The sequence below is a fragment of the Hippoglossus hippoglossus genome, chromosome 13 (genome assembly GCF_009819705.1).
Source record: "Hippoglossus hippoglossus isolate fHipHip1 chromosome 13, fHipHip1.pri, whole genome shotgun sequence".
Classification (NCBI taxonomy): domain Eukaryota; kingdom Metazoa; phylum Chordata; class Actinopteri; order Pleuronectiformes; family Pleuronectidae; genus Hippoglossus; species Hippoglossus hippoglossus.
The window spans coordinates 16,408,493-16,434,535 of record NC_047163.1 but is presented as its reverse complement, the minus strand read 5'-3'; the positions used below and the strand labels follow the sequence as shown (position 1 = coordinate 16,434,535).

Below are 26,043 nucleotides of genomic sequence, written 5' to 3'. Positions count from 1 at the left end.
GGTACAAAGGTTAAATGCAGTGAGAGCTAATTTTAACACTTTCCTGGAAACAGTTTTAAATTGTTAAAGTTTGTATCTTGTTGATGCATTAATTAATGTTGATCCACCCATTGTGGTGCTGGTTTATAATAATATTAATGCTAATGATAAACTTTAGCTATGTGGCACCTTTCTTAAAGTTACAAAGTGCTAAACAGAAAGAAAAATATTGAGATTAAGCAGACAAATCAAAACAAGAGAAAGATAAAGATCATCAGCTCATAAAAGAAATAGGGAATAAAATGAAGTTACACCCATAAATAGAACACAATATAATATGTCAAACACTCATAAACACTTAAACATTAAAAGAGTGTTTTAAACAGAAATGTTTTGAGTTTATTCACTGTGCCAGTCCAAGAGGAGTGAGTAACTTCTCCAAATAAAAACAACTCATTTAAATGTGCTCAAGACAAACTAATATAGCTTCTCGTGAAGTTGATTCAGTCCAATGGTCAAAGGTGACTGTAATGCAACAGTACCAGTATTTGTTCTTGAGGACTATAACTTTCATATTTTATTCCAGTTCATGTTTTAGTTCCTGTAGGATACTGACCTGGAAAGACCGGAAAAACAGCTGAGTGGACGAGGCAGGATGAAGGGCTGACATGGATTTACCCTTCCACCCATTTATATTGTGTACACACGCACGCACACAGACACACACACACACACACACACACACACACACACACACACACACACACACACACACACACACACACAAACAAGTGTTAATATGCAGAGATGAAAGCGTTACCGAGGAGTTTTGCATAGTCTGCCATCCTAACTCCAACACATCTAAACAAACGCACAGCCGTCACACACACACACACACAGACACACAGACACATACACATTCACCAACAGACATCAACCACAACGTTTGCTTGGCAAATTGGATATTTTGTGTCTGGTCCACTGAGCAGGCATGACGTGCACATCATTGAAATCATTACTCTCCAGCTGTTGGCTGCAGGCATGTAGTCACGGCTGTGCGATCTCAAATCACAATGTCAGAGCATTGATCTGTGATTGGCTAGTAAAAAAAAAGCTTGTGGTTCAACCACAATTCACACTGAAGTTTGAAGGGCAGCTCTCGACTGAAAGAAACATTATAAATTCTGGAAGAGATTCAAGAAAGGGTTTGATGGATAAATAAGATAAATAAAGGTAACTTAACAATGTTGAACACTAGTTTCAGCTCTGTTGTGCTCTACTGTATCATGCTACTGTAAGGATAAAGCCCGCTCACAACTGTGACGGACAGCAACAGGTTGAAGCTGTCTGCAGCGTCTAAACCCCCTCATGCTTATACACACACTCACACACAAATCCACTGAGGTCAAGCATGTGTGTGCGTGCGTGTGCGTGCATGTGCGCGTGTGCGCGCGTGCGTGCGCGTGCGTGCGTGTGTGTGTGGAACAATAATCTGAATATTGTGTTTTCTTCCTCTCTCACTTCTCCCTCCCTCTTTTTCACTACACTTCCTCCTACTTTCCATCCATCCATCATCCCTGATGTCCACCCTTGCCTTGTTTCTTCCTCTGCAGTTTTCAGAAGCACGTCCACACGTACAGAATCCTCCCAGACGAAGATGGGTTTCTGGCTGTACAGGTACAAAGAAGACATACACACTCACAAACTCAGTTAAATATACAAACACACACACACACAAACTCAGTTATACACACACAGTCGACTGAGGTAAAGTGTGTGTGTGTACATGTGTGCAGCAGAACCTGTATTTGCTTCAGTAGCAGCTGGCAGGCAGAGATGCTTTTGTTGGCGCTGAGCTCTCACTCACTCACTCACTCACTAACACACACACACACACACACACACACACACACACACACACACACACACACATATACACACACACTCACCAACAGCAGCCTCTTTGTGCCTTGTGCTCAACAGCTGTGAAGTCCTCACCACCTCCAGCCACACTCGCACATACACACGCACACACAGGCTCACATGTACACACACACAGACTCACACAACATACGACACGACATCATGCTGCTCCAGACTGTCTGTGTGGCCATTACAGAATCCTGTGACAGTTTAAAAGTCTAATTTTGCTTCCTGGTGCCGAATTTGTTTGCAGGCGCTGTTCACTGAAACTGTTCTTCCTGGTTGGAATTATGTTTAGACAGTTGGGTCGTGTTTGCTTACACATCACAACAATGTAGAACAATTGGGGCCACCAGAGATTTTAATAAAGTGACTACTCGTAGTCAAGCAGTTTGGATGTAATTGTTATGTAGGAAAATAACTTGCAACACTTCTCTTCCTCTATCTCCCTCTCTCTCTCTCTCTCTCTCTCTCTCTCTCTCTCTCTCTCTCTCTCTCTCTCTCTCTCTCTCTTAGACGTCTCAGGGCGTGCAGCCTAAGCGATTTAAGACATTACCAGAGTTGGTGTTGTTGTACCTGCAGCCAAGTCAGGGTCTGGTCACCACCCTGCTGTACCCTGTGGACAGAGAGGAAACAGCTGTCAGTGACGAGAGAGACTATTCAGGTATCTTTAAAGCCCCCACTCACATGGTCTCAGTGGCCTCCTTTTCCTCCCATGTTAACGCTCGGGTTTTCTGTAATTGGCAGATGGGGAGGATGAGAAGCCACCCCTTCCCCCTCGCTCTGCCTCCACCTCCTCTCCTCCTGGACCAGACACACCTACAGACAGGTACAAAGTTTCCAGCTTTCAGACATGCACTGAACCCCTGAAATTGTCCTCAACATTTTCTGAAGGGGCTTTATGTGAGAACGCAAATGTCCGAATCCTTTGCCCCGCACATTTTCCTGGAACTTTTCCTGCCAGCCCCATAGTAGAACATGGGGCTGGCAGGAAACATTCACTGCGAGCGAGTGGCCGAGATGATGACAATCCTAACAAACAATGGACATGAAACTGAAAAAAACCCTAAAAGAATACAAATATCTCAGGATGAAAAAGAGGTGGCGACGAAGATGTCAACTTGGAAGTAGAAGTGAGATTCGAGAGCTTTTGACGATAAGACAGACTGTGTTGATGTGCTGTAAACAAAGACATGGGATTTCCACTGCGGAATTCAAACGTCATATCCTGCCTTCGGCATGCTCTACCTAAGCACCGCTCCCGCTCTGAATTCTTTTCCTGTTGTTTTGAACATGTGTAACACTGTGCATTCTTAATATGGGATAGGCAAACTCTGGAAAAATGTCCAGACCCAATTTACCAGGCATTTTTAGGAGTTTGATTTAATTCACACCAATCATATACAAGTGCTGAAAGTCAAACCACAAACTACCCACAGATAGTTGACCCATATTTGAAACACACACACTCACTAACACAAAGAATAAGATCAAAAGAAGCAGAGGTTTCATTGATGACATGAACACTTAACACACACTTTGAGTGTCAGTCGCTTTCTCTGTATTTGTCATAACATGCATACATTGTTACAGATAAATATCAAACCAAATATACACTGACATTTATTAGCAGCACACACACACACACACACACACACACCTTAATATCCTGTGTTGTCTCTGTGTGCCCCCTTTTGTCTAAACATAATGTAGAAGGAAAGCCACATCCTGTTGAAATTGCTCACAGATGATGCTAGGCTTATTGAAGTGGTGACTGTTGTTTGTGTGCATGTACATGTGTTTTTTTGTAGGTAAGATCAGTGTCAGACTGCTCTGTGAGCTGTATTTGAAGATCAGAAGTTCATTGCATTCATAATTTTGATAAGGTGTCATGGAGAGAGGTGTAAAATCTGACATTTTTCTTATTATCTTATCTTATTCTTACGACATAAGATTTATTTAGTACAAAATCTACCAGAGTCAGTGAGGGAACAAGACATCGACTTGTCTTTTACACTTGTGACTTTTAACAGTCTGCTCGTTTGCATGAAGCCACTGTGCCAAAGTGGAAGATTTAGTTTGAAGAGGTTAACTTCCTCTCCTTTACTTGCTCGTGTGTGTGTGTGTGTGTGTCTCTGTGTGTGTGTCTCTGTGTGTGTGTCTCTGTGTGTGTGTCTCTGTGTCTATCTGTTGCAGGGCAGACAAGTCAGACTCACTGGAAGTGGAAGTGTGTGTTTGTAAAAATCCTGACTGCACAGATTTTATGCTCACAGACTCTCTATCTCTGTCTCTCTCTCACTCTCCTTACTCACTCACACACATACACACACACGCAGTTCTGCAGCTCTGGCAACTAAGAAATCCACAACAATTTTCTATTATGGAGGATGTACTTTTTATATATTAACTGAAACTTTGAAGGTCAATGTGTGACTTGGCAGTGATATCACAACAGTAAGAAAGAACAGACAAGAAACCACCAAACAAGAAAAGAAACCCTCATAACATACTCAATGAGCACTAGAAAGCTTTAGATGGCACTTAGAAATATTAAAAGGTAAAAGATTATTACAGTTCCTATGTCACTGACACCACAGGCCCTGGCTGTATAAAATGTGCAGCCCAACGTCAAACCACAACGATGCGGTTTTCCTTTGCTTGCACAGTATTCTGTACACTTTGTGCGTTGTGTAGTCATGTGCGTTTTACAATGGTTACAAGTGCTCTTTGGCTCATTTTGTTTTAGCACTCCAGCTGCTAATGGCCTGAGCACCATCTCCCATGAGTACCTGAAGGGCAGCTATGCTCTGGACCTGGAGGCTGTCAAACAGGGAGCCTGCTCCCTGCCTCACCTCAACAAGACACTAGTGGCCTCCTGCAAACGCCTTAATGGGTAAAACAGACACAACAGCACACATGTCTTTTGCTCATCATAATGTTGACAACTACAGTGGCTCTCAGTAGAGTGCACACCTTCGCCAAGGCCCAACACGTATACATTCACATACAACAAACTATTCTTTGAGAAATCAATGAAAATGTTGAAAAACAACCCATCTTGCATTGTTAAAGATAGTGAAATAAATTTCCTGGATCCGAACCAAAAATGTAATTTTGCAAAATCTTGCTAACTAGAAAATAAACAAAGATGAAAACATAACCTCCTGGGGGGATATAATAATATATGAACAAAATGTAAATGAATCATGTGATTATTCGTTACCTGTTGTTGGTTAAACTTCAACATGCACACTTAAATATAGTAAATATCAGTGCACATAGATCTAAAGGAAGAGGAGGACATGACTTTGAGAGGCATTTTGAGACGACTAAACTGTGAATCTCTTTCTGTGTCATCACTAGGGAGGTGGATAAGGTTTTGTCTGGTCTGGAGATTCTGTCTAAAGTCTTCGATCAGCAGAGCGCCTTCATGGTCTCCAAGATGATCCAGCAGGTACAACTCTTTGCCTCTTTGGATGCACCCTTGTGTTTCCATCATTCTGTCTTGAATATGAACCATAAAACATACAAATCTATTGTGTCATATAATTTGAGTTTAAGTTGTTGCCACAGATGTGGAACCTGCCTGTTGTTACAGTCACTGAACAGGTCTGTGCTAGTCTTTAAGCCCTTTTCTGCATTCCTGCTATACACAGACCTCCCACCACCAATCTGGGAGCATTACCCATACTGACGAATATAAATGTGATCAACATCTAAACCATATGCCGTTTAAGTTGTAAAATTTGACCTCTAATCACGGCCAGTATTGCTCTCTTTCGATGTTATGTTTGTCACAAAGTCCGTTTTTCCATATTATAGTGGGATATGTGAAATAATGTCCTTAAGTAAGAAGTAAACACTTTTGTATATATCTTGGTAAATAGGAAAGCTCCTTGTATACAGAGCAGGCAGCCATATTAAATAAGGCTTTCAGACTGAATGTAATTTTTCTCCAGGGTCTTCTAGTGTCATCTGTTATTCACTAGTCACACCACACTGATACTTTTGAAATGATATGTTTGATTAGAAAAGGATTTATTTACTCACGGATAGAGAGCCTTAAACACAGCCTGTAAGACGCTGTGTAATTGTGAGCTGTCTGTGTTTGCTGTGCAGATTCACATGCTAAACCATTTAGCCTGAGTGAAATGCATCATTAATTCCCAAGATTCTCGACCATAAATACTCCATGTTCTCTAAAATCAGTCTCCTTAAATCATTTTGTTCCTTTCAAACTACACAGCCGACATGGGTTCTAACGCTTAGTTTTTCCCCCCCATCAGTCAGTGAATCAGGGTGGAGACCAGGAGTTGGAGAACCTTGTGACCAAGCTGGCCATTCTCAAAGACCTGCTGTCCTCTATAGAGAAGAAGGTACACACACCCAGTCATGTGTATACCTGCACCCTCACACATGATCTCTCTTTCTTTTTATGTGCATTTTGTTTGGTTTGTCTCCTTTTCTACTTTGTCTCTCACACACACACACACACACACGTAGACAGACACACAGCTGTTTGTTGGAGGTGGTCAAAGGCGTGCGTGTGTGTGTGAAAGTGTGTGAAAGTGAGTGTAAGTGAGTGTGAAAGTGTGTGTGTGTGAGTGTGAAAGTGTGTGTGTTTGTGTTTGTTTTATCCTCAAAAACTCAAGATGACAGAGGGGGAGGATGTGTAACAGATTTAAAACTGTTTTATTTCTAACACAGTTAACTTCACCAATTACACTTTTGTAGTTAATTCAAATTTATAACAAGTACAGCTTGACCAGTTCTGACATGTTAATAGGTCGAACTGTTTCTTGTTGGACTTTGAGGAAGGTCTTCAGCCGCCTGGACAGGAAATGCCTGGGTGCAATCAAGCTACTGTTGTGTGTCTTGACTCATGCGACGTCACCGGCTTTTTTTTCTCTGCTCCTGTTAGATCACACACAGGAAATGGGAAACCGTTTCCTTGTTGACACCAACTCTGCAGATGAAAACAATACAGTTTATCTTTGTGTCTTTTTTTATGTCCATGTCTCTCTTCCTTCTCCCATTTGTTCCATTATATCTCCCCTTCAGGCTCTGAAAGCTCTCCAGGACATGAGTTTGTCTTCTCCAACCTCCCCTCCGCCTCTGTCCATGCGTCACAGCAAAGCTATCCCTGTGCAGGCCTTCGAGGTATGCTTGCACACACACACATGTACATTAAAGTACACACATCACCCACACACTTAAACACAGTCTCTCTGGGGGGTGGTGGAGGTCAGTATCAGGACAGTAGTGATGATACTGCAAGAATTCTTCACGCTTTGGTTCATCAGAGACTGAAATATGTTTAGGAAGGTATTAATTATATCCATATTCTACTTGTGCTAATAAATGAAGAACACGCTGTAACAAAACTACTCTTATCTCGGTACACTCTTGCTGTCTGTAGTTTGTGAATTAACGTGGTGTTTCGAAGATATTTCTCTTCTTGGCTAATTCAGTTTATCTTCAATTATGGGGAAGGGGAAGTGATTCTGGGACTCAGATTTTCCTTCATATCCATCTTATTTGACTTAGGTCTTCAATATCATTCATAGTGGTCTTAAAAAGTCTTAAATTTGACTTGTTGAAACCTGCAGATGCCTCTAGTTGTTAAGACATTCAAAAGCCACAGAGCCAAGTGGACATTCAAGCTCTGCTCTATTATCAATTTAGGTCAAGGAACCTCATCATAAAAATGTCAAATATTTTATGTTTCCTTTTTTCCTCACAGAGCAATTCATCTCAGTAAGGGATCCTTTTGTCTGAGGTTTTTTATAGTCTGGGCTCAAACCTAAAATCTAATGTAAAATGCTGAAACACATTTTTGGATTTTATGTTCCCTAATGTTACTATCAAGGAAAACTAGTTTCGTTTCACAGGAACAGAAACAGGAAAGACTGAACCTGAGTTACTGTAGAAAACAGGCTGTGAAGTTTCTCAGCAGGGCTGATGTGAGACCAAAGGAATGTTTGTCATATACTTCCAGTGGCGTTGACATACTGAATGGTATTAATCACTTTTGGTGTCATCACATTCCAAAATACAAAAGAGTATATCTTAGATTTAACTATAGTTGTTATAGTTTGTGGTTTTATTTAAATTGTATAAAAACGCATGGCTCATGCACATAAGGAGGCTTTGAAAGGGAAAAGGAGAAAGCACTCGAATGATGTGAATTGAAACGGAGAGGAAGAAGAAAGAAACAGTAGAAGGATAAGTGTCGGGCGGAGCACATTGGTTACCAGGTGAGATGGAGCAAGAAAAAAAGGTTAATGATTTGAAATATAAGTTATCAGCCATGTCTGCACTCTGTGGTGATAACCTCGCAACAGCTTCCTGTTGCACAGGAACAGGAGTGTTGTCATGATGCAGAGATGGGTTTAAAATGTGGTATCTGAATCACGCACCGACGCACAAACAGACCCCATCGAGATGAGTCAAAGTGAGAAAACTTTGGTGCTCGGGTTAAACACTGTCTCTGGGAAATTATGAGTCTAAAGAAACAACCTCCACTTTGTTGCAGTCAGAATAATTTTGTGATTTTAGAAATGAGCCCTGAATAAAACATTGTGAACTGCCTTCTTAAACTGCTACTGTGTGTGTGTGTGTGTGTGTGTGTGTGTGTGTGTGTGTGTGTGTGTGTGTGTGTGTGTGTGTGTGTGTGTGTGTGTGTGTGTGTGTGTGTGTGTGTGTGTGTGTGTGTGTGTGTGTGTGTGTGTGTGTGTGTGTGTGTGTGTGTGTGCGAGCGAGTGCGATCATCAAAATTCTTTGATTTGCTGACTGCATAGTTAGATTTAACTTTTTTAATGCATCAGAAGCAACAAGCTTATTGTGTATGTGATAATAGTAATATAGGGAGAGTGGGCTAAGGGGTCCATGATGTTCACTTTGGAGACCCCTGGTGGTGTAAAGATGTAATAAAGTGATCTGTAGCCTCATTAATTGCACTAAGCACCCCCTGCTTTGTTTGTGTAATGTTTCTCTGGTTCACTGCAGGTCAAGCTGGACGTTTATCTGGCAGAACTGACAAAGATTGGAAAGAGTCAGAAGTACACACTGTCCGTGGACGTGGAGGGAGGACGACTGGTGGTGATGAAGAAGGTGAAGGACAGCCAAGAGGACTGGACAACCTTCACACATGACAAGAGTGAGAAACACACACGCACGTGTCCTAACACAATAAGCCCAGTATTTGCTGAAATCTCTCACCCAGGAACTTGTTGAGCTGAAGTTTTGTGTGACAAAAGTGCTTTAACAACCAGATGGTGACTCATCTCATCTTATGATCACTTTATTAAGTAGATGACAGCTGAAACAATGGCCACATTCATCAGATCACTGGCATTTTCCGTGTGAAATAGCTGCTCTAATCTTTTTACGGACAGTTGACGTTTTATTATGACTCTGCGCCGACAGCAGTCATAGCCAGAGGCATCGGTTGACTGTCAGTAAACACAATATCTCAGAAACGCCTTGAGGGAACGCTTTCAGATTTGGCACAAATTTCAAATTGGACTCCAAGATGAACAGATTAGAATTTGGTGGTCAAGTGTCAAAGGTCAAGGTCACGGTGACCTCACAATTCACATTTCTGACTAGCTCAAGGATAAGTGCACTGATTAAGACACATTTCCAGTCACAATTTATATTAGAATAAAATTGTGAACTGTTTTTATCAATATTTTTGGTTACCACCCCTTAATGTAAACCTTCTTTAAATCTTTAAATTTATTCCGTGGGCTACCATTAGCTTTTCTTCATTGTCCTTATCTGTAACTTCTCATCTCTAACATGCTGTCTCCCGTCTGTCTTCTGTTTGTCTGTCTCTCTCAGTCCGTCAGCTGATCAAGTCTCAGCGAGTGCAGAATAAACTGGGCATTGTTTTTGAGAAGGAGAAGGACAAGAGCCAGAGGAAAGACTTCATCTTTGCTAGTGCCAAGGTCTGCACACAGATTACACACATACGCACGCACACACAGACACACAGACACACACTATTGGGAGACTCAAAAAAACACAAATCTTTCAAAGTTACTCAGCCTTTCAAACATACAAACAACCAACAGCAAACATCGCAATGGTAAACACATTCATGTTCAAATGGACAAGGAAAAAAACTCTCATACGTCTCTTATGTTTGTATTTTCTGAATCAGACTAAAGTCAGTTATAGGGCTGAGCTTAATATCACAGACCCACATACAAGCCTCTATGAGTTTGTTCCTTTTTATATCACAGACTTCTCTCTATGTTGCCATTTCTCTTTAGATTTTTAGATTTAAATCAAGAAAACATGATTGAAATGACCAAAGAGTGTTGTCTATGCACAGGAATTATTAAAGGTTAAAAAAGCACATATACACACACTGATTGTTTGTGCTGCTGCTCAAAAACAAGGTACTCCTTTGTGGCAGCTTCCACTCACTGATTTGTGTGTGTGTGTATGTGTTTCAGAAGCGGGAGGCATTCTGCCAGCTGCTGCAGCTGATGAAGAACAAACATTCCAACCAGGACGAACCAGACATGATTTCTGTCTTCATAGGCACCTGGAATATGGGTTAGACACACACGATAATATTAATGAATGTACCTATGTCAATAGCACTACACTCTGACTTATCTTAAACATTCATATGTGTTGAATTGAAAAGAGAAAAAGATCTTCCAGAAAGGCACATTCATATTTTAGGTGAGAATGTAGCACATTGGTCTTTTTTTGTTCAGGCTCCGTGCCTTCGCCTAAGTCTGTGGCCTCCTGGGTGTTGTGCCGCGGCCTCGGGAAGACCCTGGATGAGATGACGGTCACCATCCCTCACGACCTCTACGTGTTTGGAACTCAGGAAAACTCAGTGTGTGATCGGGAGTGGTTGGAGTCACTACGGGCCATGTTGAAAGAACAGACAGAGCTGGATTATAAATCGGTGAGGAAAGCAGGTGTAAACAAACATGTTTGAGAAGAACACTTAAAAAAAACATGTCCTGCTATGAGCATGAAGAAGAAGTGAAGGTAATATGCTTGAGATGGTCAAACTGAAGATGATGGTTCCTCACTGTCTGTTGTTCTTGTTTGCAGATCGCAGTCCAGACTCTGTGGAACATTAAGATCGCTGTGTTGGTGAAACCTGAACATGAAAATCGAATCAGCCACGTGGGAATGTCAAGTGTCAAGACGGGCATCGCCAACACACTGGGTAGTTACAATGCTCATTATACTTGCTTTATTCTTTTTATTTTTGAAAAAAACAAAGGAGAATGTTAACATTTTTATTTTTGCATCTATTGATGAAAAAATTTGACTTGAATTCAGAACATAAACAAAGAAGAGCCTGCACACTTATGCAACTCCGTGCCACAGAAAATGTAATTACACAACGTCTTGATCCAGAGTTGGATCTTCGTCAGGTCCTTTTGTGGTTAAAAGAGAACCACCCATATTGATCAATATGCCATGACACTCCAAAATATAATAATTATGTACCTCCCCTTTTGAAATAGTTCACATAGACTTTACTTTAACTTAACATTTCAATATGCTTTATTTTTACAACACAAACCAATTTTTTTTATGATCACTGTTTTTTAACAGTAATGCCTGCTAGTCAATTAAATATATTTTAGTTAGTAAGTATAATTGTATAATTATTGTTAATATATTGTTAAGTTACGGTTTTGTTTGTTTTGATTGTTTCACAGGAAACAAAGGAGCTGTAGGTGTTTCCTTCATGTTCAATGGGACGTCTTTTGGTTTTGTGAACTGTCACTTGACATCAGGGAATGAGAAGATTGCCAGGTAACTACTACAGTCCAACACACATTACACATATAGGTATAGGTATGTATATATATATATATATATATATATATATATATATATATATATATATATACCTGTGAGGACATCCAGTGGGTTTTAGTTAATTTTCATATCTCATTCACATCTCATGCTTAATTTATTTTAGGGTCTTGTGCGTTTAAACCCCATCATTCCAAGTTGTAGCCTACGCACGGGGCCACGTCGTTGTGAGCATTCACAGTTGTGCGTCGGTGTGTGCGCGTAGCTCTGCAATTACACTGCTGAAATGCTAGTTGCCGTAAAGTTTCTCTGCTGCTGTGTTGAGCTTCTTCTGGTTTAGGGTCCCCTGATTTAGAAATTCTCTGGCGTCTCTGTTTACTACAGAACAATGGCGAGTGTTATCATGTTGGAGTTGGAGCTGATAGATGTTGAGGAGCAATTTAATTTTTCGTAAAGGACTGCAATGATGAAAAGAAAGACGCCTGAGGAGATGGTCCGTACGACCATGAAACAGAGTGAGGCGACACAGGAGTTTCCGGAAATACTGTCATCCGGAAATCCAATGCTACGAAGATGACCAATGACAGCTCTAGCGGCCTGCGTTGCCTCAACGCGTAGTTACATTTTCGGGGGGGGTGCACGTCTGGGTACGGCGTAGGGTTCTGCGTAGGTTACACGTAGATTCGACGCAGAAGCATGAATTGGGCTTAAAGTGTTCTTTTCTTCAGTTCATGTGCCAGAAAACCTGTGACATATGTGACCTTTGACCCCCGCAGGAGGAACCAGAACTACCTTGATATACTACGGCTGCTGTCATTAGGAGACAAACAACTGAGTTCCTTCGACATCTCACTGCGCTTCACACACCTCTTCTGGCTGGGAGACCTCAACTACAGGCTGGATATGGATATACAGGTGGAGGAGAACACACACACACACACACAAATGAATTGCAGCAAATTTAGATGAAACCTTATGTTATAATTGATGACCCCGTCTCTTCTGTGTCTGTGTGCGCAGGAGATCTTAAACTACATCAACAGGAAGGAGTTTGACCCCCTGCTGAAGGTGGACCAGCTCAACCTGGAGAGGGAGAAAAACAAAGTGTTTCTGCGCTTTGGTAAGTGGGCTTTTTAATAGGCCAATACTGGTACCGCCTTTCATTGTGCACAGGATGATATTTCTGTCGGAGCAGGATTAATAACTTGGAAAAAATCAATTAACAGATGGTTTCTGCAGAGCTTCAGTGATCTCATAAACACAACCACAGAATTAATGACTCAAACTTCCCAAAAGCACCTGCTCTCCATGTTGTTGTGTCCCTGTGATCATTCACCAGGACCATTTGTTTTCTTAGTTCTCTGTAAGGGGCCAAAAAAGACCCTAGGAAAATGTACAGAAAGATGCCTCTCAGCCATTGCTTTCCTCAATACAACCCATACCATACAAAAACATTTTTACAATCAAAAAATACGACTATGGTGACCCCTATCACTTGTGCTTATCGTCATCATTTCTTAAAGTAACCATAATAATTATACTAATATCTCATACACATACACATACAGTTCTAACATGTGAATGTGTGTCTTCTTGCTCGCAGCGGAGGAAGAGATATCTTTCCCGCCCACCTACCGTTATGAACGAGGCTCACGGGACACGTATGTTTGGCAGAAGCAGAAGGCCACAGGGGTATGTGTCCGTTACTTAAACAATATCACACATGCACTTTGTTTGCTCTTTCTGGGAGTGGTCCTGATTATCCTGTTGTGTCCTCCTCTACTTTTTCTATCTGTCGTAGATGAGGACTAATGTTCCATCCTGGTGTGACAGGACCCTGTGGAAGTCGTACCCAGAAACGCACATTGTCTGTAACTCCTATGGTGAGACCATTAGCAGAAAAGCAAATACTCTGCACACATTTGTTTTAAGTTCCCTCTCACAGAGGTCAAATGGTATAGTGGATAATTTCCCCTCAGCACCGTAACCCTCCATATATGATTATGAACAAGACTAAAGTACACTCTCTTTTGTTTGTCAGGCTGTACAGATGATATCGTGACCAGTGATCACTCCCCTGTCTTTGCCACGTTTGAAGTGGGCGTGACCTCCCAGTTTGTCTCCAAGAAAGGTACAAGTGGTTCAAATGAAATTCTTTAGAAAATACTTTTTGGGTCATTATGTTTGCACCTCTGTCCGTTTTCTTTGTTGGTTGGTTTGTTTGGTTTTAAGCATTAAGATGATGCAAAAACTACTGGACAGATTCCCACGAAACTTGGTAGAGGATTGTGGGATGGGTCAGGGAAGAACCCATTAAATTTTGGTGTAGAGCCGGGATTTTTTTTATCACTTTCCTTAACATTGTTATATAAGACAGTCTTCGAGCTTTCCTCATATTTCCCCAGGAAAATATTCATGTACCTTGACCATATTTAGGGAACTTATATCTATGAGTGTGTGAAATTTGGTGCACATTGATTGGATTTAGAGGGAACGTTGGGCCTTGACTCTACTGAGTGTCATTGTCATTTTCTGTGTTGCCTTTGTATATCTCTTCCTGACAATCGCTCCTTCTCAGTCTGCAAACAGATGATTTGGCCATAACGTCAGATTTTCTAAGCAGGTGATGATTTGTTTCTGTTCCAGCTGAAATCTGGACGGTTCTTAATGTGCTGCTGTAATCTGGTGATTACACACAGACCAGAAGTAAACAATGAGTGAAGATGAGCAGAGGGAATAATAACCTGCAGCCTGTTACTCAGTCTGGTTCTGTGCTGCAGTAGCATCAGAGCTTATGTATTCCCCAAGATTTATAAAAGTGAATGCCTGTTTTTACTTGTTTTGAAGAGCAAAGGCTGTCACACATTAAGTGCTTTAATTCTTTCATTGCTCTGTTTTAAATTTTATTTTAATCTGTTTTTACTCGTGTGTTTTGTCTCAATTGTGAAGCACTTTATAAATATTGAAATGATTATATTGTATATTCTGTGCCACATAGATCTCAGATCTTTCCATTCTTCTCCTCCTCCACACTCTCTCTCTCTCCACCTGTTTCTGTGTAGGTCTGCCAAAGTCTTCAGAGCAGGCCTACATCGAGTTCGAGAGCATCGAGGCCATAGTGAAGACGGCGAGTCGAACCAAGTTCTTCATCGAGTTCTACTCCACTTGTCTGGAAGGTGAGATGAACATGTCTGCACCTTCTGCAGTGAACTCATCTTCTTCCACAGTGTGACACAGTGTGTATCCAGCAGGAGTGACAGCACAGACGGGGTTTCTGTGACACCATGTGGATGTTACAGAAACCCTGTGGATGTAAGTGGGTGTAATAAAACTGTGTCTGTTTCTTCTTTTCATATCTTCCACCCTCCCTTGCTCATCTCAGGCAGTCAGTATACCTTTAAACTAGAAATCCATTTTGACCTGTGCTGTTTCCCCACCTTCCTGTCCAGCATGTACTTTTGAATTAAATGCAAGAGAAACATCTCCCTCCTCTTCTTCCTTCTCTCCTACCCACCTTGTTCCCTTTGCCCCCTGCTCCCGTCCTGCTTCTCTCTCTCTCTCTCTCTTTCTCCTCTGTAGAGTTTAAGAAGAGCTACGAGAACGACAGTCAGAGCAGCGACAATGTCAACTTCCTGCGTGTGGGCTGGTCCAACAAGCAGCTGACGACGCTCAAACCTCTCCTCTCAGAGATCGAGTACCTTCAGGACCAACATCTGCTGCTAACGGTGAAGTCGCTGGATGGATACGAGTCCTACGGTATAAAGAGAATGTTTGTCGTGTGGCTACGCAATTCTTTGAAATTATATCTGTTATATTCTTTTAGTCCTACTACAAACGTGTGTGTGTTTTCCCCCCCTGCTAGGAGAGTGTGTGTTGGCTCTGAAGTCAATGATTGGCAGCACAGCTCAGCAGTTTCACACCTACCTGTCCCACCGCGGCGAGGAAACGGGAAATATCAGGGGGTCCATGAGGGTCAGGGTCCCCGCTGAAAGAATGGGAACCAGGGAGAGACTTTACGGTGATTCACTTTATATCTAGATGTGTGGTGATAGTCTGGTGCACTGTGTAGACCTGAGGAGGAGAGTTAAACAGTAGAGACAGCATTTTGAAACAGGAAGCAGCTGATATAACAATGGACTTTTAAAGATCAATTATTTGCTTTAAACAGTTTGGTAAAGTCATTTAATAACTATTATTGTTCTATTTCAGAGTGGATCAGTGTGGACAAGGATGAGACAGGCGGACCTAAAGGGAAAGGCTCGGTGTTATCCAGAGTGGGACATGAATATGTCAAGTCAGTACATGATGCTCTTTTAATTTCCACTCTATGTAGATTGAGTCTTGTTTCTTTCAGAGGAGATTATTCTGCATTTACTTAAATTTGTACATTATATTTGTAATACCCATAATCCAAGGAAGGATGGAAATAACATGTGTGCCAGGTTAGAGTTTATGTTACGGCCCATAATTGAGGGGCACTATGGGGCGTACAACCCAGCACAAACCATGGGATTTATTAACATTTAACACAATGTTAAAATCCCAGGCTGAGTCCCAGCAAAACCAGCTTGTCCCCACACTGGAAGCCTCTTCTGGTCCTGACACACAAGGTCTTAAAGAACCTCAGTTCGCTGGCCTGGTGCACCTCATTGATGGCTGATTGGTTGAATCAAGGTGGAGCCAGAGGAGAGACAAGAACAGGAAAACATACAGCCAACACAGTTTGTTCTAAAATATATTGTATTTTTCATATGTTACTTCTTCTCTTTCTGTTCAGTTCTGTACTGTTTTATACAAACAAATATCATAATATTGTGATTTGAAAATAATAATTATATTGTCATGAGGATGGTTCACCGTAAAAAAAAAAAATGGCTGAATTAGCTGATGAATAATAAATGTGTGATATTTTGGGGCAAAGTGAACTGGCAACTGGTCACTTTGTACTTAATATACAAAATTCATCCTTTTTTTCCACACCTTTGTTTTCCTGGTATTGTGTATTTCCTTTGACATAATCTGTTGTGTCCACCGTGCAGGCCGTCTTTGGTTCGTAAACCGTTAGGAGAGCTGAGCAAGGTCAGTGAGGAGGGAGAGAGGACCAGCAAGGAAGAAACTGCTGCAAGGTACAGACACATTCATGTATTTCACACTCACACTGAGTCTTTCAAACAACTTCACATAAAAAGGAATGAAATCAACTCTCTGTTCTGCTGCTTTCTATGTTGCAAAGACCTAAACAAGATGCATCAGACGGTGATTCATCCGTCAGCAAGAACAGCTACAATAATCCCGCCTACTACATCCTGGAAGGAGTTCCCAACCAGTCTGCAGCTGCTCTCTCACCCGAAATTCTCCCCTCTCCTACGTCCGCAAACCCCCTGGCAGCTAAAGCCCCTCTTCCCTCAGCTGGAGCTCGAACCAAGCCCTTGTGTCCGGCCTCAGGACCCCCTCAACCGCGCAGACACCTGTCGGGACACCCGGTCCGTGCTATTAGCGAGGAAGGCTCCTCAGAGGACGATGGAGGCGCTTGTGTGGCTGGGGCGCAGGGTGGAGTTGTCGGGGGAACAGTTGGAACCACGCTGAATCGACCCCCACCTGACTTCCCCCCTCCTCCTCTCCCTAAGGGAGCCCTGGAGATGGTTGTAGAGGCGGCCTTCCCCAAACCGCGGCTTCTTTACCCGGACCTGGCTGAGGTCAGGATCCCGGCAGCAAGTCCCGGTGCACCGCTGGGTCTGGGGGAGGGTTTCAGGAGAGGAGGAGGAGGCGGAGGAGGAGGCGGGGGAGGTGGAGGTGGAGCAGGGGCGTTGGATGACCAATCCTGTTCTGTGCTCCAGATGGCAAAGACTCTGAGTGAAAGTGAGTTTCCTGGACCGCCTCCACGGGCTCCGTCAGCTCCGCCTCTCAGAGGGCAACCGATGGGTTTGGCTCTGGATGCCTGTCGCACCTTCCCACCCAGAAATCCCATCCCAGAGAGCATCGCAGAGGACATGCCTGAGGAGGTGAGTGGCTCGTTTAGCTTGTTCTCAGTGGTCAGACAGAGAGGAGGTTTACACTGGGACACTTTTGGATTGTTAATAGGTTTATATTTTATTTCCTGACAAACACAGCACCTCTCTTCTACTTGGACATGACCCAGATATTTAGTCGTTTTACATGAAAAGTGTCGACTGGTCGTGCTTTTGTTTTAAAAAGATATTACCAGAGTTACCTGTTTATTTCCTCTTATATTTGAATCACAGTTGTAGTGTTTCCTTCTTGGGGGTGAAGTAAAACAGAGCCCAACCCAGGCTCACATCTATCCAGTGATTGTTAGCATACGTTCTGTGGCAGCTTGCTATTACATGAGATGTTCCTACAGCAGTTTCTGCAACTTATGGTTGATCCTGCGTTACGTCTCTTCCATCCAGGGACTTTGGGCCAGCAGTAGTTCGTCTTTGTCTGTCGGGGATTCTTCAGTAGGGGAGTGGCTGCAAAGACTGGGACTGGAGAGGTATGAGCAGGGCCTTCTACACAACGGCTGGGACGACCTGGAATTCCTCAGGTACATACACTCACACACTCGTAAAGGTCTCGAACCTTGTCTCTCCAAGTCTTCTACGTGTATGACTCCTCTTTTTCATCCTGAGATATTTGTCCGTCACATGTTAGAAACCTAACTTCCTGCTGTATTCTCACACAGACTCACTTACTTATTTTCCGGATATTTTACTAGAGGGCAGCAAAAGTTGATGAAAATGTCCAGAGCAACTGACATTTGTGTTCCAGCCTCTCTGGAAAATGTCAGAAACAATATCTGCACCTCAGTGCATGTCTGAAAGCACCTTGAAGGAAACACTTTATACACGTTTTTGACTTACTTGTAGCAGTTATTCTACTCAGTGTCATATGTGTCAAACCTTGTCACTTATTGTTTCCGTCTATTACAACTCCAGTGACATCACAGAGGAGGACCTGGAGGAGGCGGGGGTGCAGGACCTCGCTCACAAACGGATCCTGCTGGAGAGCCTCAGACAGCAGCAACAGCCATAAACTGCACCGCACTGGTCTGTGACTGGTCCAAACCGGCCCGGTACTGCACCAGGTCCCAAAAGGCCAAAAATCACCGCTGAACTGAACTGAGCTGGAACGTGCCAATTGATGCCAGACTGTGCCTTCTGAGAGAACTTGCACTCTGTTTGTACTTTCAAAAACACTTTGTTGAAACCAACGTCCCATTTTTCACATCATGTACTGTATGTGTGTTGTCGTCGTGTTCCTGGAGGTGGCCTTATTTAATGATCATTTCACTTCCTAACCCTCGGCTTTAAAGCTTAGCGAGAAGACGTAGGATGAGATGATGAGACACGACTCGCATGTGGAGCAGCTGATGTGTCCATGTTGCCTCATCACCTCTGACCTGCCGCTTCAAGCTACATTTAAAGCTTGTCTTTCTTTCTTTCTCCTGAGTGGAGCAAGAGTTTTCTCACAAATGGGAAATTTCAGACTTTTAAGTTTAAAAGCAAAATAAGAAGAGGGGGGGTTCATTTGAAACCTGAGCTTTGAAAAACACCCTGCCTGTGTTTTGTCCCCTCAGTTCAGACTCTTTTTTTTTAGCAACACTGTTTTTCTCCAAGTCTCAGGTTTGTCCCCGGCAACGCTCACATTTGGGGAAACTCTCTCAGGAGTCATTTCGCCCCACAGCCTGGGCCGAGGAACCCCCTCACTTCTGTGATGGAGGCAGACAGGAAGCTGTGACAGGAGAGGAGAATTTTTCTTTTGTGATGACATCTGGGCCACTGTTAGTGAAACAGTGGCATTTATTGTCTAAGTGTCTCTGCATGTATTTAAGGTTTTTATGTTGTTTATTTTACGATAAAGGGAAAATAGAGCAAATCCACCAAACCTGCCCTGTCAGAGCAGAAAGTGCACTCGGGCACACAGTTTAAGTGACTGTGTTAGCCGTCAGGTTTCGACACCGCCCGCCCCCTGCTGTGTGAGTTGCACATTCAACACTAAGGTTTCAGTTTTGTTTTCGAGCGCTCACAGATTTTTATTTGTTTGCAGATACTTTAACTTAAGTGGAAAATGGCACACGGGGCACGCTGTTTCTTGGTCTGGTCGAAAACATTTAAGTAGTAAAAGCGATAGAATCACATGTGTAATAGAGGTAATAAACCCTGCACCAAATTCATTATCATTACAAATTGATTAATGTTCACAGTTTAATTGTCAGTGAGGATTTTGAATCTCAATATACAGAAGAAAACTAATTTTGTGTGACCAGGTTTAGCATTTCTCACTCATTTTATTTGAGATAGAGTGAATGGAGCAGTGTGAGGGGAATTGATTAACATGACCGAGCAGATCAATGCATGGTTATGTTTCTGAGGTTTTCCTAAACCATCATGTTATCATTGACTGAGAAACTGTCATATAGTACATCATATAGTGTCACGATTTTTCCTACTTTACAGATTTTATTTGGTTACTAAATGACTAAATAATGGCTTAGTTATAGGGTCATTGTATATTTTGTACACATGGAAAAAGATGTCACCTCTCATAAAACATTATAAACAGGAAAAACAGGACACAAATGGCTTGTTCACTGATCGCCCAGTAGGTGGTGCTACTAAACCTCATCAGTAGATACTGACTGTGGAAACCTTGGAGGGGAGAAAAGACTCAACCAAGAAGTTCTACTCTTTATTTTTTTTAATTAATATAAGTTGTTTTTACGCAGTTAAAATCTTAGCCTGTTAATATTCCCACTGCCTTTATTTGCCCTGCAATTTAAATCTGGCCTCCTCTTCTGCCTGTTAGACCAGACGTCAAACCCAAAAGCCAGTTTATTGTCGTTTTAACACACTTTCTGCTGACACCTGTCACTTCTCCTTCATCGAGGTGGATCACATGAAACTGTTCTCCTGCAGTTAAGTGCACAACTTGCTTTTGAACCTACAGAATGATGTATAAACGTTTCCCACGAGACGACTTGCAAAAGCAGAACTCTAAACTGTAAGTGAAATTGCTGTTTCGTCATTGGGACTGAAATAGGATGAAACTGCAGCTTCATTCACACGCCCCATTGAATTATGTTGCTAACGTGCGTTGTTAGACTCAGCTACTTGTGTGTCGTCTAATTGTTTAACAGCCATAATACAGAAAATGTGGATCATCCGTTCAGACGTGTTCAATCTAATGGTTTTTTTTAAGCCTCTTTGGCCTTTCAGTGTTCTCAGTGGTGTGTGTTTGTGTGTGTGTGATTGAGAGAGAGTGTGTTTGTATTTGTGTGCATGAGTGGAACAAAATTATGCTCTTGTTTTCTATGTCAAACTTGTTCATTAGTTTATATGTAGTCTCCTCTGTTGGTTGTGTTAACTTAATGCAAGTTGTTCACCCATGTAATATTTTTTTTTTTTTTCAATTAAAATCTAATATCTTTCCTTATTTTATAAATATACTCATTTCCTTTTTTCTTTTGTTGTTGTCATCTGCAGGGAAAGCTGTGAGGAAGAAACAGTTGTGGTCCGAGAGAAGTAGAGCGGCCTCAGTCAGGGAAAGACAGAAAGAGAGAGAGAGAGAGTACGGTGAAATGAATATATAGTGAGAGTCGTTTATGTTTCCAGGAAAATCTGCTTTTTTGAGTTCCTTAAATCTTGACTTTGCACGATACACAACATTCTCATCATTTTGTGTCACACACACAAGAAACAAGATCATGGCACACGGGAGGCTGTGATTCCATAATGTAGCTTTATTAGAATATTCAGAGTAGTGCTATAACCTCACCAGAGCATCTGTCGATTCCCAGTGTTCATGGACATGTTGGTCTGCGAGACAGATACTCTGCAGTGAAATAACTCTGCAAAGCAATGTGAGAGAAATCAAAGAAAAAGCTACCTAATATTTATATTACTAATTACAGGATTTACACTTACAGAAATGTATGGAGCAGTTCAAAGAAACATCTTCTCACAGATATAATAAAAAATATTAATAAATACATTTGTTTCCCTTATTTTTGTTTGGAATAGATTTCTAGAGTAAACCGTACCCAGAAAAGAATCAGCTCTGAAATCCAGACGTTTCACGAGCAACTTTACAAGGTGAAAGAAAGTAGAAACAGCCGCTGCCTCTTTTTGCCTTTTAGCAAAATAAAGACGAGGGTGGAGGGGAACAAACTCGGAGTGTTAATGGACACAGTAGAAAACTTCTTGTTGATCGTTACATATTTGTCAGTTGCAGGAGAGTTAATGACACCGGGCTGATAAAGTTGATTTAGTGAGTCCAGTCAGAGTTCATAACCACAGACACTGAAGCACTGCAGCCTGCAGAACACACTCATTCACTCCCATCGATCCAGCAGGTGAATCAAAAAACCCGTCAGTCAGATGAGAAGAGAGAAACCAGTTGTACGATGATACCAACGATATAATTCAGTTATAATTAGACAGAGTTTCTTAAGGCTACACTCTGCTCTGAACCTTCCTCCACCCGAGCAACAGGGATTTAAACGTGAGCTGAAAACGCCTCGAGTTCTGTCTCCTTCCTGTGCTGAAGTCAAACAAAGTTCCCACTGTTTGACATAGAAAGGCCTGATGGGATCATAAAGCCAGGGGGAGGAGGGGGTCACATTGAGAATGAGAGTGTAGGAAAGGGGAGGGGGTGTCAGGATTTGATACAGTAAAGAAAGAGGAGGGGATGAATTGCACTGGGGAGGTTTCTGTTCTGGACCCGGCTCCTCTAATTGGATTTATTTGGTGGCCTCTGTTTTTGCTGGACAAACAGATTTAAATGGGGGACCCTGCTCTTTCTGGTGGGCGTCTGTGTGTCGAGGAAGTTGTGCTTGTGTGGGTAAAAGTTTGCTTTGTCTCTGAGGGCGATGTTTAGATTTCTGCTCTAAGTCCGTACCTGACCTCCATGCTCATCAGAGCGGCGGCTGTGGTCGTCCAAGTGCATTGCAACACAGTGAGTGTGGGAATGTGAGAGAGCGACGGGAAGAGGAGAGCACAGAGTGTGTGTGTGAGTGACCAGATGTGTGTATGAGTCGAAGAAGTGATGCGTGGTTTTTGGGCCGGACAGACAAATATCCTTTTGACACTCTGAAGGTTTTAGTCGGGGAACAGTTAAAGTACATGAGGGGTTTTACATCATTAAATAGAGCTGACAACTCTGTGTCTTTTAGTCTGAGGACGAGTGATTTCTGGTCCATGTCCAGGTGGAGATTTGCAGGTTTAATGTGCACAGTTGCATATTCTGGGGAGAGAGAGACGGTGGCAGACTTGTGATTTTGTTATCTGAGTTTTGAATCAGATTTCAGAGGAGAATGGAGGCCTCGCTGAGCTACAGCAGAGTCCACCAGGGAATTCTTGGTTATAATGTGTAAGTCCTGACTCTCATCAGGAGCTAGGAGCTCCTCGCTGTTCCAGCAGATCACACAGTGTCTGTTTCTCTTTTCTCTCCCTCTGTGCTTCAGAACAGGTTCGTCTTGATGGTGGGGTTGGGTTTTCTGTGGAAGGACGACAGGACTCCGGCAAAGGGCCCGGTCATACTGTCCGCCGGCTGCCAGGCCTTCAGAATCTCCTGAGTCTGGACAGCCGGCTGGGCCACGGCCGGGTTGGACGGCCCCAGGCTGGACCAGCTAGGCGGCTTCAGCCCCTGGAGGACCGGGGAGCTGGAGGCGTTGATGTAGCCGGTGTTGACAGGAGCCGGGCTGGGACTCAGGCTGGCAGGGCTGCCCATGTTTCCGTTGGCTGAGCCCGTCAGGGAGGCCGTGCTGTCAGGCGTGGGCTGCAGGTGGATTCTTTGGACTCATCATCATCTGAAGAAGATCTGGTCTCCCCGCCCTTCTTCCCTCCAGAGCTGCTGCTGCCTGTGCTGCCCGTGGTGCCACCAGAGTTGTTGTTTTTGGAGTTGGCTGCACGCTCCTGTTTACGAAACTTGGCACGCCTGTTCTGAAACCAAACCTGGAGAACACAGACAGAGGTACAATAAGCTTTCCAGTGAAGATGGACAAACAGAAACATGAAGAAAAATGGTCCAATCTCATATTCTGATTTGCAGTGATTCAGGTGAAATAAGAGCCTGTTGGTCTCACCTGTACCCGGGCCTCGGTCAGGTCTATCTTCAGGGCCAGCTCCCTCTCGGGTGTAGATGTCCGGGTAGTGCGTCTCCGCAAAGACCGCTCCAGCCTCCTTCAGCTGGGAGCTGGTGAACGTGGTCCTGATGCGCCGCTGCTTCCGCTTCTCGTTCAGGCCGGAGGGGTCCGAGAAGAACTTGTACGGAACTGAGAGAGAAAAATGAAATCGGTTAAGTCGTTGGAAAGCAGCAACATTTATTCAGTGAAACACTGACCGATGTTTTTTAACTGTCGAGGCCGTGGATCACAATGACGCGCGGAGGCCGTGCGTAAATAGCGCAGGAGCCGCCACACGGTCCGATTCTCAAACGATAATCAGCTGTTTTCAGCAAGCGGATGATCTTGCTCAGTAATTTCCAGTTTAATGAGGTGGATTTATTTATTTGATAAAATAATGACATCGTGTTCGGATCCAATCAGAAATGACGATCAATAAAAAGAATGTGTCCAAACCAAACTGGCGGCCTGCAGGCCACGTTTATAACGGGATGATTTAACGGTAACACCGGACCTCTGTAATCAGCTAATTTATCCGATTAATACTTTATATTTATTAATTCATGACCTAAAGAAATTATTTTTGTTTATTGTGTTGGCAGGATTTATGGCCTTTAAGGTGAAAAATAATTTAGCACATTTACCCAAATGAATTAGTCTTAAAATATAAATAGAACCTTATAAAATGTGTTAATGTAGGCCTATACGTGTTTTGTAATAAAGGATTTCAAGTGTACTTGATCGATGCAATCTGAATTTATTGCTTGTAATTAAAATGCATTTTAATGTATTAAAATGTATTTAGAGGAGTAGAGTCGTAAGACACAAACCAATATTTCAGCTCAAAATCCAAAGACTCGATTAGCAAGAAACTGTATTTCACTGCTTAAATTGAATTATAATATATAACTATAATTTTCTTTAGATATTTTATTTAAAATGTTAAATAAACATTTAGAATAATTGCTACAGCTTGATAGGGGGGCCTGTGGCCAACAGGTGTGTGTGTGTGTGTGTGTTCGTCAAGATTGATTTCTGTGAGCTCTCCATTGTTACATTTTTTGTAGCAATATATTATTTTTATAATTATTAATATTAGTTATACTATTAGAGATCAATGTAAAAGCGTACTAATTTATTGGCAGATTAATGCACATATTCATAGACAACAGTTCAGGTTTCACCTTAAAACATCTCATTTAAAAATTGTAATAACATTTAAAAAAATGAAGCATCTTATAAATGTTTTTTGCATTGATTTGATTCTTAACCTCTTAACATTAATTCAAATTAAATCAGTGTAAGAACCATTTAGGCCTTATGCTGTACAGGTCGATCATTAACGAAACATTCTATTGACAATTAAATATTTAACTTTAATATTAATTGAAATGGTGATTTCCGCAGCTGAAGACAGAGGAAATGTTGGAGCTTCTTTTTTCCTTTAGCTTTTTAAAAGAAGGATTCACCTAATGAACAAGATGTCCCTATCGTCCATATAATGTCCCGTTTATTAATTTAGACCTTTATATGGCAGAGCATTATGGATCATGTGTTCTCTACCTGAGGAGTAGGGGGTGGGCTGGTGCTCCCGCAGGGCTCCCAGTGTGCAGCTGGCCGTGCTGAGCGGGGTGCAGCCCGGGTTGGAGAAGGGTCCGCTCCGGATCGGGTTGTACTGGAACGAGCTCGCCTGGCTGCAGGAGCTGAAGTCCGCGTAGGCCGACGCTTCCATGGCCGCCATGCAGGAGTCATAGGAGTTCAGGTAGGAGTAATCCATCTTATACATGGAGGTCAGCCGGTGCGAGCACCGGGTCTGCGGACACGACGGGAGGAGGTGGGAGTCGGAGCGGCTGCAGGGGACCTTTTACCCCAGGAGACGGAGCTCAGAGTCGGTGTGTGTCTCCGGCGTGTCCCCGGACTGAAGCTGGCTCTCTGCAGGTCTCCTGTCAGCTGCGTCACAAAGCTGCTTTCTTTTTTAGTTTCACTGTAAATAATCCAGACGTGTTCTTTTTTCCTCCCTCACTTTCTCCTGGTTCTCTCTTCTTCTTGTCCTTCTCCTTGTCCTCCTTGTCCTTCTTCTTCTTCTTCTTCTTCTCCTCGTCTCTCCAGTTATTCGCTCTGCGCTCGCGCTCCGTGTGACAGCGCTGCTGCGGCTCGCGCACTGTTTATAATAAACTTGGCTGAGCGCGAGACAATAGCGAGGCGGTGGTCTGTCG

The 26,043-nt window shown here is 42.7% G+C and overlaps 2 protein-coding genes across 2 annotated transcripts in view; one reads left to right on the top strand and one right to left on the bottom strand.

Annotated features, from left to right (window-relative positions):
- Positions 1–21,138, top strand: part of inppl1a (inositol polyphosphate phosphatase-like 1a) — a 27,833-nt gene extending 6,695 nt beyond the window's left edge. The window contains exons 2-27 of the mRNA XM_034604390.1: positions 1,593–1,656; positions 2,419–2,566; positions 2,650–2,731; positions 4,649–4,795; positions 5,266–5,356; positions 6,189–6,278; positions 6,964–7,062; positions 8,911–9,061; positions 9,748–9,854; positions 10,368–10,470; positions 10,638–10,834; positions 10,987–11,104; positions 11,607–11,703; positions 12,483–12,621; positions 12,727–12,826; positions 13,310–13,398; positions 13,508–13,589; positions 13,748–13,837; positions 14,769–14,882; positions 15,286–15,462; positions 15,569–15,724; positions 15,916–16,000; positions 16,746–16,832; positions 16,940–17,708; positions 18,117–18,250; positions 18,642–21,138. Of these exons, the coding sequence (XP_034460281.1) occupies positions 1,593–1,656; positions 2,419–2,566; positions 2,650–2,731; positions 4,649–4,795; positions 5,266–5,356; positions 6,189–6,278; positions 6,964–7,062; positions 8,911–9,061; positions 9,748–9,854; positions 10,368–10,470; positions 10,638–10,834; positions 10,987–11,104; positions 11,607–11,703; positions 12,483–12,621; positions 12,727–12,826; positions 13,310–13,398; positions 13,508–13,589; positions 13,748–13,837; positions 14,769–14,882; positions 15,286–15,462; positions 15,569–15,724; positions 15,916–16,000; positions 16,746–16,832; positions 16,940–17,708; positions 18,117–18,250; positions 18,642–18,738 (3,613 nt within the window). The 3' untranslated portion in view covers positions 18,739–21,138. The remainder of the gene's footprint in view (positions 1–1,592; positions 1,657–2,418; positions 2,567–2,649; positions 2,732–4,648; positions 4,796–5,265; positions 5,357–6,188; positions 6,279–6,963; positions 7,063–8,910; positions 9,062–9,747; positions 9,855–10,367; positions 10,471–10,637; positions 10,835–10,986; positions 11,105–11,606; positions 11,704–12,482; positions 12,622–12,726; positions 12,827–13,309; positions 13,399–13,507; positions 13,590–13,747; positions 13,838–14,768; positions 14,883–15,285; positions 15,463–15,568; positions 15,725–15,915; positions 16,001–16,745; positions 16,833–16,939; positions 17,709–18,116; positions 18,251–18,641) is intronic.
- Positions 20,457–26,043, bottom strand: phox2a (paired like homeobox 2A). Its single transcript, XM_034604391.1, is given in 5 exon segments — positions 20,457–23,483; positions 23,486–23,657; positions 23,789–23,830; positions 23,832–23,977; positions 25,391–26,043. Coding segments are annotated over 5 exon segments (903 nt in total). The 5' UTR covers positions 25,614–26,043; the 3' UTR covers positions 20,457–23,163.